Source organism: Cuculus canorus, chromosome 11 (genome assembly GCF_017976375.1).
Source record: "Cuculus canorus isolate bCucCan1 chromosome 11, bCucCan1.pri, whole genome shotgun sequence".
Classification (NCBI taxonomy): domain Eukaryota; kingdom Metazoa; phylum Chordata; class Aves; order Cuculiformes; family Cuculidae; genus Cuculus; species Cuculus canorus.
This window is the reverse complement of record NC_071411.1, coordinates 10,650,728-10,664,238: the sequence shown is the minus strand read 5'-3', so window position 1 is coordinate 10,664,238 and position 13,511 is coordinate 10,650,728. Positions and strand designations below refer to the sequence as shown.

General features: G+C 39.5%; 1 protein-coding gene across 3 annotated transcripts in view; it reads left to right on the top strand.

Moving 5' to 3' along the window:
- GRM7 (glutamate metabotropic receptor 7) overlaps nucleotides 1-13,511 on the top strand; it is a 303,115-nt gene that overhangs the window by 198,766 nt on the left and 90,838 nt on the right. For all 3 annotated transcript variants that reach the window (XM_054076665.1, XM_009565813.2, XM_054076664.1), the window contains exon 7: nucleotides 5,295-5,434. In XM_054076665.1, the coding sequence (XP_053932640.1) occupies nucleotides 5,295-5,434 (140 nt within the window). The remainder of the gene's footprint in view (nucleotides 1-5,294; nucleotides 5,435-13,511) is intronic.

The following is a 13,511-nucleotide window of genomic DNA, read 5'->3' as shown; positions in this document are numbered from 1 at the left end:
CACCCAACCTGTAATTGTGCTTGGGATTGCCCCAACCGAGGACGCAGGACCTTGCACCTGGCCTTGTTGAACTTGATAAACCTTGCTACTTTACTTGCCAGGAAGCCTTACTGCTCCACCCTGGCTCTTTATAAGATGGATAGCTGAGATATCACCAGGAGCCAGAAGTTAGACTTCTAAATCCATATTTAGAACAGATTTAGGGAAGTGCTGTATAAATATCCATTGACATGTGTGAAGCAGCCAGGGTTATCACTCTCTGGGAAGAGGAGTTTGCACAAGCTTCATGTTCTTGTTTGGCAGCACAAGGAGGTGTTCCCTGCTGCTGTCTACTAATAAACATTTTTATTAATAAACTTAAACCCCACACATAGCCAATAAGACCTGAGAGATTTAAGGGTGGGAACACAAATGGTATTTCATTGTCAAGCTTGGTCGTTTGTGCCAAGTATATTTTACCTTCCTGTATAAATCATCTTATAAACAGAAAGGTGAATATGAGGACGTTTTAATTTCTTTCCTTGAAGTAAGTGGTGTTAACTACAGCCAGGAGCAAATTTTGAGATGAATGATCTGAGAAAGTCTGCAGAGTTCTGCTTTCCTCATTTTGGAAGGTTAATTATAAAGGACAAAGCTCCTGTAGAACTACAGCATTCAGTTATAGGATTGTACTTTGGCCATTTTAGTACTGGAAAGCTGCTTACACAGGATCATCTCTAGACAGTTCTTGCATATAAAGATGGTGAACGGTCATCTAATCTTTTTAATAGAGCTGATAAAAATGGTAATTTGAGAAAATTAGTCCAGCTAATGTCCACCTCCAAGAACTGGTTTGCACCAACCTTCATTTTTTCATTTGTGTTTGCTTCTGAAAGGCAGTTTTTGATTGATTTGCATGACCATGTGGTGTTTTTCTTTGCTTGTATACATGTAACTCATATCCAGCACAGCACAGGGATTGAAGAAGTGGTTTGCTTTTTAATGTAGGAAGGAGAATGGTTGCAAAACAGAGATAGCTTTAAACCTTTTTAATTCTTGGCTGTCTGGGTCTAGGCATTTTTCATGGCAAAAGAACCAATTCCTTTTAGGGTTCATTATCCAGGGACAGAGCTTAGCCTTTTCATGTTGTATTCATAGTGTATAACAGCACATGTGTTTGTACACCTGGGCTTTGTATTCATCTGTGACCCTCCTGGGGCTCATTCCTTGGGCTGTGGAAAGATGCTCTGAAGCCAGTTTCTTCTCAGTAAATTCCCACAATTGCTGTGAATTGACTCAGTCTTCTCCGTGGTGAAGCATAAATAACAATCATGTAACTGACATCAAACTGACAAAGCCAGGCTGAAAAATGCAGAGGAATGAGGGAATTGAAGACAGAATGAAAGAAGCTTTGGCCAGTCTAGATGGTGCATTTCTGTTGAGAAAGCCTCTGAGCCTTTGGGGCATGAGCACTGCTGCCTATGTGTTCCTTGGCCATCATTTTGTGGCTGGGAGGGTGAGGACAGAGCGCACTGCTTGTGTCAGCTGTCTTGGTTTTAGCCTTGATCATAACCTGTACTTCCATGAGTTACTGATGTTCCTGTGCAACTCCATCTCGTGAAGGTTAGGACTTAGAAAGCAATATTTAGTCTATGCTTAACATCCTATTCTCCCAGTCTTCTACCTACATTCACAGTAAAAACAGAAAGTAGAGTGACAGAAGTGCTCTGTCCAAATTGTATCCCAGAAAAAAAAAATAAAAATGCAGCCCATTTTCAAACATCCTGAACCCATGAGCTTGAGATTCTCTTTGCATGTACTGGATCTCCTTGTCACCGCTGAACTCATCCTGTCTGTACCTGGTTTTGGAGTCTTTTCTTCCTTGCAAAGGTAATCGCATTCATGCACAAAGAGCTTAAGCAGTGCTTTAATGAAGGGAGACTGGATTTATACCAGGAGCTCAGTATGAATTTTGATACTGTCACGCTACCTTGAAAACAAAAAGACCCAAAATATGGAAAACCTAAAACCTTAGATGCTCATGCAGTGAGTTGCTGAAAATCTAAAAGTGTGAAGTAGTTGTATTTTTGCCAGCGAAAAAGCTAAAGATTCTGTTCGTACAAGCCCTTCAGGTCAAACTGCAGTAAATGTGGACTGAATAATAAACACCTTAGCTAGTTACACCTGTCTAACACCCTGCCTTTCTCCTATTAATTAATTTCTCATCTTGTGGTGATTAAGAGATTGAAATGATACAAATTCAGTCAGACCATGTCTTTTTTTTTGTATGCATCCTGCAGGTGAAAAGGTGTCATGTACTTTGGGGCTGTGTAGTGAGAAGGCAGCTTATTTGTTGAGAGTCAAAGATGACTTAAATTGTCATAGCCTCTGAATGAGCAAGAAGCTGCACTCTAGAGCTAATAGTTTGTGGAGTGCTTGCTGGACCTTAGCAATTTTTTTTCTAAATCTTACTATAAGGAAAATAAATTCTAAATCACGAAAAAAAGCCCTAAGCAACTATAATCATCAGAAGATTAAGAAGTCAAGTAACAAATAGGATTGTGTTTGAAAATACTGTTTCTTCTCTATGATGAGGCCTTTATACATTACCTTTTATTGTTTTTGTAATTGCACAATGAAATTTGAATTGCAAGTGGGCACTGGAAGCTGCAGCAATTTAAAACAGGACTGAAGGGTGCCTGTAGACAGGTGGCATGAAAAGAGCACCAAAACATGTGCCAGAGCCCACAGAAAGGTTAAGAAAGGTTTGCACTTACTAAGCAGATCCTTTGTTGGGAGTCTAGTTACTCCAACTTCAAAGTGAGGAAATGGCATACTTCTGCTTGACTTATGACCTGAGATTATGACAGTTCTTTACTTTTTTATAGATATACACCTTCCCTGCAGATCCCAAACTGTTCACAGCTTTTTCTTCTGTATAATTTTAAAGCATAAAGGGTGATATACCTGAAAATAGCCAGAGGTGTTTACTACTGACTGTCAAGTACCCATATCCATGGATGAGGTTGATGTCCCAGGGGACTGTGCCTTTAGAGGCATCTGGAGGTGACCTAGCAGACAACACTGTATCACGCGGTGTGGCTGTGGAGTTTGAAGTCCTGTAGCATCCGAGTGCATCCTCTGCTTCTAAGGATTATTTTAAATGTCAGTGTCTAGAAGCTGACTGCATGCAGCTACACAAAGCAATGATTAGCAGTAACCTACAGAACCTTTTCTTGTTCCTGCAAAACACAGAAGCTATGCAATTTTGAGTGATAGCTCTAGTATAGTCTCACTTTAGGACCTTTTAAGTCCATGACAGCACCTATGCTTCACCTTGGCCTTCTGCTTATTGACCCTGTTGTCCACTGCGTGCACCTTGGGCAGGGCACAGAATGCAGCAGCACCGTTGGCAGGCAGGTGGGTAACCTGCCTTGGGTGCCTCACTGGGGAATGGAAAGATTTGTCTTTACCTCATGTGCAGTGGTGGGGTGGCTGTGGCTTAGCCAGGAGAGATCTGGGCAACATTCCTGATGGCCTGTGAAGGTGACCACAGGCTTGCTCTTGGCTGCCACCCCTCAGCCTACAGAAGACTTTGGCACAGCATAGTTTGTCTCAGCACCATTGACTTTGGCATGGCTGTGACAATGGCATCCCCTCTCAAGTCTGCCTCCAGAAGTGCAGACAGAGAATTCTTTGTGTTCATGCTGGGATTTTGTCAGGGTATAGGGAATCCACAAATGTCTGTGTTGCATTTTGGAATCCTCAGTTGAGCTCCTACTCTTTGAATTATACTTTTCTTTTGCCAGCTCTGGCAAAACCAAGCTTAAGTAATAATATACGGCCTTTTAAGAGTCATGATTAGCTAAATCCCATTTACCATTTGTGCTGATTTTTTGAAGAAGCCGAGGAATTACAGCCATTTCTTCTTATTCACTTTAAGTGTTTTCACTGTAAATGTATTCTGGCTACATTAATCTGTAGTGACAATTAAATATCTGCGTAGTGCTCATAAAGAACCAGCGAGGGGAGATTTCAGTGGAAGATTTTCTGTACCAGCCTTTGAACAGAATCTGTATCTGATCTCAGAGGATTGTAGGATAGACAGGAAACAATTTACCAAGGCTAGAATGGAAACTATGCTAATTCACTCCTTCAAATCTTTTTTCACTCACTGGAATTCAATGAAGAAAGGGATTCATGAAGAAAACCATAATCTTAAAGTTCAATGCTGCAACAGGAGAGATTTTTCATTGCTTTAGGGAAAAAAGTTACGTGAGAGGAGGAAGCTTTGAATATAGATATGCTAGAGTATTGTCATAATCTTCAATCTTGACACAATATTACTCAATCCTACTGAAACCTATTTTAATATGTCTTGAAATAAATGTCACCCCTGAAGTTTTCACCTAGAGATCTGAGGAAATGCAGTGCTGTTTTGAATTCTCGTCTAAGGAAGGGTTGATATCTAATGCCATGGTAATTAAATTATAAATGTTCTGGTAAGATCTTGCCTGAGGATAAGGAATCATCTGTCCTATTGGTCAGCTGTCGGCGCACCTCCAGGCTGCCGGCTGGCTTTGCCCTGCACTAGGAGCAAAGGGAGGCGTATGGGGGTATTGCCTTGTTGCTTGTGCTGTTAGACACCTTACTATATGGCAGACAAAGTCAATTCAGGATCCTGATCCCGAGTGTTCAGTACTGAGGTACTTTTCAGCCTGTGTCAGTGTCATCGAGTCTAAATAAGTGAGTACACAAGAAACAGTCTTCCTATAGCTTAGTCTGTTCTTTTCCATCCCAACTGTGTGCTGATTACAGGAATAAGGACATATTGTGGAGGAGGAAGCTATTTCTGGATGATAGTCAAGATTCACTAGACCTGGGCTGACTTCTGACAGCAATATCTCTCAGAAGCAGATGGAATATTTTCTGGGGGGAAAAAAATCATTTAGAGCCTCCATTCACAGGCATGATTTTCACTAAAGAACTCCCTGAGGAAAGAGAGATGGGAGGGAGGCTGGAGGGCAGCTTTCTCATATTTCTTGCTTTGTGCAAAGCTGGAATGAAATAAGGTTTATCTAGTTTTGCTTCCTCTTATTTTTAGTCACTAGGTTTAGGCGGTGATAATTAATAACTGGAAGAGGGCTAGGATTATACCACTGAAGTATCTGTTTTAGAAGGCAGGGGAGATAGATAACCTTTGCCTGAAATGGGTTGCCAGTCTAAAAGCTATCAACCATAACTAAATAAAATAGATGCTGTAAAGATTTGGCTTTTGTTGGTTGGTTGGATTTTGTTTTGTTTCCTTCCCCCAGGCAGTGCTGGCACTCCAGTGATGTTCAACAAAAACGGTGATGCACCAGGGCGCTATGACATCTTCCAGTATCACACCACCAACACCAGCACCCCGGGCTACCGCCTCATCGGCCAGTGGACAGATGACCTCCAGCTCAACGTGAGTCTATTTTATTCTTTGCTTGCAATTTTTTTGTCAGTTACAGTCACTGGTTTTTTATTTCCTGAAAAAAAATTAATTGGGCTCCTTACTACTTCTTTGCAGCTACATAATGTTTGTTTCATTGGGTTTTTTTTTGTATGTGATCATCTTGCATGCAACCTTTTCTCTGTACCCTGAGCACCAAAGCTCCTAAGACTAATAGAGACATTAGATTATCATGCAAATTTTATTACTTTTGTATCTCTAAAGTCCCTAGTCATCAACTTGGAAAATGAAGCAGTAGCACATTGTAGTTTGAAACCAATTGGCTTTCATTTCCAGATGCTTTTCGGGTCTTCTACTTACATTCTTCAATTTTTCTACTTCTAGGAAAGCTGAAACTGTTTTTTGAGTGACTCACTTTTCCAGTGTTACTTTTAAGCATGTAGTGAAGATATCCATATGAATGAGTTGGCCTTTTTCTAATGGTGCCTAAAGGAAAACAAGCATTTAAGAGCAGGCGATCAAAGACCCCCAAGATACTTTCATGTTTCCCAGATGAAAAAAACATGACTGGTGGCTGAGAAAGCTGGAGACTTTTGTGTCAGCTTTGACAATACAAGGATGGCATGACAGGTCTCTGGAGATCTGGGTTCAGGCTTCCTGCTTAACTTTGTGCGAGTTGCTTGAGCCTCATATTCTTGAAGAAGGGATGCCAGTTTAGCCTTCTAGTTATTTGACTCTTTGGAGATTGTTATTAAAGCACAAAAATGGTGTTTTCAGTTTGGTTTGACTACTCTTCAGCAACAGAGCCAGAATAAAATCAAGGTATTCTCAATGTGAAATGCCACTTGCTACTAAAGACTTTTTCTCTCTCAAAGTTCCTACCTGAGGCTTCCTCTCTTAACATCATCTATTCTTGATATGTTATGGCTCCTTCCCTGCTACCGCTGCTGGATTTCCTTTGAAAATAGGGTGTAGGGTGAAAGTGAAGACTATGTGAGCATAGTCCAGTGTGGTACGTACTCCAGAAGTGGCCAGGATCTACCTGGCATGCAGTGTGTGGTCACAGCAACTGTGGCTTCTCTGTCTGTAGATCTGGCATAACTTTTGGGGGATGAGACCCATTAATTGCGGGGAGATCTGAACTACTCTTCCAGCTATGCAGCTCTTCAGCTGAGATGCAAGCCCTGGCTACCTAGACAGACAAAAACACCATTGTTTGGAGTGTAACTGAATGCAGGACGCTTTGTTTTTAGTGTTTTCACGTCTTTTGTTAAGTGAAGTAAGTAATGCGGATTACCAAGAGCCCAGTCTTTGAGACTGACCACAGTATTTTCTTCTTCTTGAATTTTGGTTCATTTTGATGTGCTGTAAGCTGTTTAAGGGTTTTTTCAACTTTTCTTGTTTTATTTAAAGAAAACTATATTGACTTGCAATTTAGAGTTCTTTTAGCCAAAAAAATTAATATTTTATTAAGCAAATCCTTCTTCACGTAAACTACACATCCCGATTCATTAAAATTTAAAGCTAAATTAATGGAGCTTGATTTATATTCCTATTAATGTGTTAAACGTCTCCATAAAAAGCACACTTTCCTCACTTTCATGTCCTCACAGTTATAGGTTTATATGAGTAGCTGAGGTTCTCTCAGTAACTTTCTTTCTACTCACTTATGGGTCCCAGTTTCTCGCATAGCATTAGTATTGCTATGATAGTCCCTGCTTGTTTTTTCTCACAATAACAAAGAAAATTGTGGATTTTAGAGAAATCAAGGATTCCCTAAGATAATCAACCAAAACAATAGCTACTACTAAATACATCACAGGAAAAGCTACCAAAGGCTACAATTTGTCTTCTGTAATTATTGTGGCGATAACACTTCGGAATATATTTCCCCAATTCTTATTTCTTTGATACTAGCACAAAAGGGGAAACAAAAGGCTGTTTGGTGAAGTGCTAATTTTAATTTAGAAAATGCTGAAGTGATGCTTTGTTTTCCAAGCGAGTTATCTTGGGCAGTCTCATTTAGTTCTGTGCGCCTGAATTTCCTCAGTTACAGAAGGGAAAAGTTGTTCTGAGCTATTATGCAGGCCTTAATGATAAGGATACTCCAGATCTGAAAGGCTGTAGGTAAATAAGTGCTGAAGACCATCATAGGTGAGTATTTCCTTCTTTATCATTGTCCTCATTCAAACAAGAGAAAGAATGTTCTGCCATTTCATTTTCGTAGAAGCAGTGCTCCTGTTCACTCTGTCATTGGTCTGATCTACAATGGTGGATGTCACTTTCCCATTCTCTGTAGTTTAGACTGAGAGGCAGAAGTGTGGTGGGCACAGGGCTTATTAATCTTGATAGCCACACCAGATTCTTTAATGTAAAATTACGGAAGAACTTTTTTTTGCATTCTTGTTTCTATTGCTTAAATAGTAGATAGACTGAAGAGGTCTTTAGACAACATTATGTGCAAGTCTTAAAATATACTTTATCTGTTTGTTTTCTTTTTGCTGTCATGAGTTTATAAACCTGTTTTTATAAAAACCAGTCTGAAACTGTACTTCTCTCAGGATTGAGAGACTGCTTCTTCACATCTTTGTATCAACTTGGCTTTTTTCTGTCTGGCAGAAGTGTTCAGTAAAGGCAGGTGTCTGCTGCCTACAAGCACAGGAGCCAGGATCCGCTCTCCCTTTAGCAAGTTTTTATGTGAATTGTCTCCTCTGAGTGCAGTTGACTCACCCTGGATTTATATTTCTGTATCTGAGGTCAGAATTGGTTCAGTAACTGAGAAAATATTTTGTCTTTTCACTGCAGCAAACTTGGGGCATAATGTAGTTTTTACGTGAGCAAAGTATAATCACTAAACTTTCTTTTGCTTGCTTGATGTCAAGCAACCTAGCACAGCTTAGCCTAGTACCCAATGCAATGATTTAGTAACAATTTTGGCTGTATTTCACAAATGTCTATGCAAGTATAAAATGAGCAGATGTCTAATTTTAAATGGTTTGGCCAGCATTCCATGAAAAACTGTTGCTTTGTTCTCTCTGCGGTGAAGTTGTGATTACAAGATGCCCACCCACCTCCCATAAGAGGTCATGGAAGATCGCCTCCTGCTTCTCTCTTTTTTTATGAGTATTATGTCAAGCTCTGTCAGCCCCTTTTCATCCCCCGGGATGCAGATTTAGTATTCAGTATTTCTAGTTGGCATCCTCCCGCAATTTGAAATGCTTTGCCCTGAATTTTAGGATGAGAAATTTGGCCAGCTGCTTCCCTATTGAAATCCTGCATCGTAACCCTCAGAGCCTGTTGAATAGCAAAGATACAGCTAATGCAATTACACAATAAAACTGTTGACCACAGTATTATTAGCATCTGAAAACAGGATAACATTTTACCATGCTAGTGTTAAAGGTAAACTCATGTGTTACAAGACAGTTAAATTGTAATGAGGACTATTTTGACTGCATTTATCCTTAATGTGTTTCAAAAGCCAAGAGTGCTAGTGGTGGAAAGGAGGAAATCTACTGTGGTGAAAAGGAGGTGTGCCATGTACCAGCTGTTTTTTGGCTGTTTTGCTTTTCAAATGGCTGACTAGGTCTCTAATGGTTGTGTTGTTCAAGCAATAGGAAACAGTGAGGATGACTGTTGGTTAAGCGTGAAGGCAGAGTGGCCAGGAGACTCGGCTTCTAGTTTTGTGCCTTATGTTTCACTTGAATTTTAAAAATGTAATTAACCCTCCATGCTCTGTTTTACCCCATATACACCACAGATCCAGTAGATGAAGAGATGCCTTCTTGATATGCATGCCTTTTTTAGGCTCTGTAAAGCACTTGAAGGGTTCTCAATAGGAGGCAATAGCAAAATGCCTAACCACCTCTGATGTGGGGCTAGATTCTATGAATGCAGTTTCTAATGCTTTGAGGTGTCTGACAAAAACAAAAGTGTACCTTCTCTGGAGGAACTGATGTGCCTGAAGGAGGAAGAAATGGATCGCTCCTAGGGGGACTGCAGGTTCTCATGGGAAATCTGGTGCTATTGCTTCTCTTTCTCTGTATAGAGTTAACTCAGCAGGTCCCACATTTATTACATTTTCACATCCAAACCTCTGCAAGTATCCCTGAACTGTCAAAATAAAATAAAATAAAGAAAACAAGCCCCGTGAAATTGCTGAATCATATTTCTCCAAGAATTTGTTTTCTGCATCCCCTGTCATAGCGGCACTCTCCATCATGTTCCCTGTGAATCCTTCCCATAGTTTCCCTGCAGTGCCTGAACTGCCTCCCACACTCCTGTATCATTTGCCATGCAAGCAGCAGTCTATTTTATGAGTCTCATTGAATTACATGTTTACCTAACTGGTTGGCTAGCTGGCCGAACCAGAAGAGTGAGAGACATGCTCAGTGTTGAGCGGATCTTTCTTCTAACTATCCACTGAATTTTACTAATCCTGAAGACACATCCTTCAGAAATCTCTGCTGGTAGCAAATGTGCTTCAAATTAGCCAGGACATTCAAAAGTTATTAGGAAGGAAGTTGGTACAGACAGATGGAGAGGCAGACAGCATGCATATCTTCCACTTCCAATTTTTCTCTAAAATGATACCAACATTTAGAAATTCCCAAGAGTTATGCTGAAGAAAAAGTAAAGTTAGTTTTGTTGTTAATGTTTGTTAAAAATGTGTTTTATGCGTAAGTATTGCCCAATAAGTAGATTGCTATTGGATTTGGACAAGTTCAATACTGGTTCAATCCCTTGTATTGCTGAAGCGAGTGTCAGACTCGCATTTGACTGACAACCCAGATTTTTGGCCTTTTCTCCCACCTGTAACTTTGTTTTCCTATTTCATACTGACAAGATTTTGGGGGACATTAAAAGGCTGAGCTCATTTGAAGTTTTTGGTTTGAGTGGCTTAGTCCTGGTTTGGACGAGTTGGCACTACTGAGGCTGAGCTTTGAGCAGACTGGAGAGACCTGTCTGGGCTCCTTCATATGGACACCAGCTGCTTTCTGTGAGCCAGTTGCAAATGAGCTGTTGGAGTATTGAGATCCTGCATGATAGACTAGAGGGCTTGACTGAATACCAAGAAGGAGTCTTTATATGATGGAAGTGATCTCTCCTCTGTTGTGTGGTGGAACACTCAGCTGAGATGTGGTGTTAATTTTGTACCATCCGTCACAACTTGTGTCATCAATTTTCAGACTTGGTGCCCTGTTTCACCTTCACCCTCGGCTTGGTGACTACTGAAATGGTTACAGGAGACCCATTTATTTGTGGTTAGAGAGATCTTCTTAGAGCAAGATAATGTGGGGTTTTTTTCGGTTTGATTGCCTAATTAATGCTATACTTCTAGCCTATTAGTGTCCACATAGGGTGCATCATGTTGCTTTAATTGCATCAGCATCTCCAGCTTGTCAAGTGCACTCTTCCATCTCAAAGTTACAGATTATAAAGGTGCCACTGGGCACTCAGGTTCTGATCAGACACTGCAGCACATTTTCAGGATGGCTGAAGGAGGTATATTCTTGACTGATAAAGAGCAATGATGGAAAACATGATATCCGATCCATTATTACACTTTAGAGATTTCAAGTAGCTCTTACTTGAAACGTGTTTCTCTTCCAAAGCATCAGACAGGGTAAACTGTAAGCTCAAGATAAAATTAAAACATTTCTCTAATAAATTTGTTTGAAAACAGAAACAAATACATATTAAAGATGCCTAAACATACCGTATGCAGAGATTAAACAAAAAAATCTGTATTGTTTTATAGACGTGCCCTAGAATTGTAAATTGTTTGGTCATCTGAAGCAGTGTACAGCTTGAAACATGACTGCTGGTTAACTAGAGCCTTTTGCATGCAGCGTCGGGAAGGCTGGCTGCTTAGCGATTCCTTATGCTTTTATTAATTTCCTCTAGCAATAAGTGATACATTGCTGCAATCGTTCTAAACAAGTCCCTAGAAGATTAATAGTATTGATAATTATCAATACGGTTCCATAAACATGTACGTTAACATAGATCTAACTCCCTTATAAATCCTGGCTCATGCTATACGGTGCGAAGGAAATCACTGTGTACCTATTAATAACTCCCTCCTCCATGGGGAAATAGCTGTATTATGTTGTTTTCTTCACTGTAGGTTTGGGCTAGTATTTTAGAGGAACATGAGAAATGGGAGAAAAAGTCTTGCTTTAAGGAAAATAATGTTCCTGTACTTCAGAGTCTGCTGTCTTGGAGCAAACAGAGTGCAAATAGCTTGAGGTCATCTTTCACCCTACAGAGGATGGGGAGCCATTGCTGACCCTCACAGCAGGCAGGGACAGTTTCAAAGCAAATTCCATGCTGTGATTCTTTTTTTTCTCACAAACAGAAATATATTAAGTAAGTTTGTAATCGTTCTGTGTAATTTATGCAGACCCTGCACACTTCAACACCTGCTGAATCTGTTTGGGCTCACACTAGTCTATTTGCATGCTATGAACATCTCTGTTATAGAATTTGGAAATAAATGTTATGAATAGCAAGCTAATGAAAAGAGTGATTAAACGTGTAACCTGCTCGTAAGAGACTTATATGTACCTGACCTTTTTGGTGAAATATTCATAATGGTGGTTGAATCCAAGCAACTATTTGGTGAAGTCTGATGCTCAGGAATATTCTACCAACAGATGGTATTTTTCTAAAGTGATGTGTTGAAATTTATTTCTGTTTGTTGTTTTTCGGTTTTGTCATTGGGATTTTTTTTCTTTTTCCCTTGGAATAGAGCGTGTTTAGAGCAGATGGATATTGTTTACATAATATTTTACAGCAAAAGGTAAATCTTCCTGGATCATATGCAAATTTCAGTTTATTGAAAGTCTGGGATTTTGGGTGTTTCTGGTGGAAGGAGGGGAAAAGTACACATTTCTGGTCATTTAGAAGGTTTTCCTTCAAACAGCAAGGGATGAGAGAGTTTCACCACAATGACCATAGGGCAGTTTTAGGGATTTTTAGATGCTTTTAAAAGAATGTTTGTTCAAGAATTTATCTAAAATGTAAAAAATAGAAATTTGGTCTCTTCCAACAATGAAAATTTCAGCTTAAAAAATTTAACCTTAGTGAATTTTCATATAACTGAAAGCACAATTATTGATAGCATTATCAGTTCTAGCTCCTGTATGCATGTAATGTATAATCACAAAACTCTTATTTGCAATTATATATGAAAAATATGTTTACATGCCTTTATATGTATATATATGCATATATACATACATAGACCTTTGCAATACGTAGTCCTGTTGATTTGCAATGTCTAAGTGAGCTCAAAATCATGGCTCAAAGATTACATCAAGGTAGATAAAAATTGGTATCAATATCCTTTCTCATTTCAATTATTGTCACATAAATTGACCCTTGTAGTCTCATTTCCTATTCCTGTTACAGACTGTAACGAGTAGCTGGTACAGATAGTACATCTCTATTACACCCTGGAGCCTGAAATCTTGTGAGCTGATGGGTTAACAGGAGGTATGCATTATTCAGGTCTTAGACAGTTTCATTAACCAAACTCAGCAAATGAGGTCAGGGTGTTATTTAAAATTAAGATTTTAAGTATTAAGCATGATTAGTATGTTTTGTTTTCGTATGTCAGTGCAGAACCTTGAGCTTTCAGCTGATGCAGCCACTTGTTCAAAATTACCACCGTTCACATTTTGTAATGAAATTGGCTAAACCTTTAGATTTAATTAGCTGTACGTTACAACATATTGGCACACATGGATATGTAGTTGTATCCAGAAGTAACTGGGTTTCTGATAACTGAAAAAAATGAATTATTTTAGCTGCTATTGCCTCACTGACATGTTTGGAAAGAAACTTACTCCAGGCTGTTATTTTCAACAGAAACACTGCTGAGCCTGTACTGCTGCCTCTGGTCTTCAGCTGGGGATATGGCCAAATGTAATGGCATTCTTTTGTCTTCTTAAGGCCCCAAAATAACTAATTTTATCATACATAAAAAAGGGGCTGCTTCTTAGAATCACATAACCATAGAACTATTAAGGTTAGAAAAAACCTCTAAGATGATTAAGTCCAACGATCAACTGAATGCTACCCG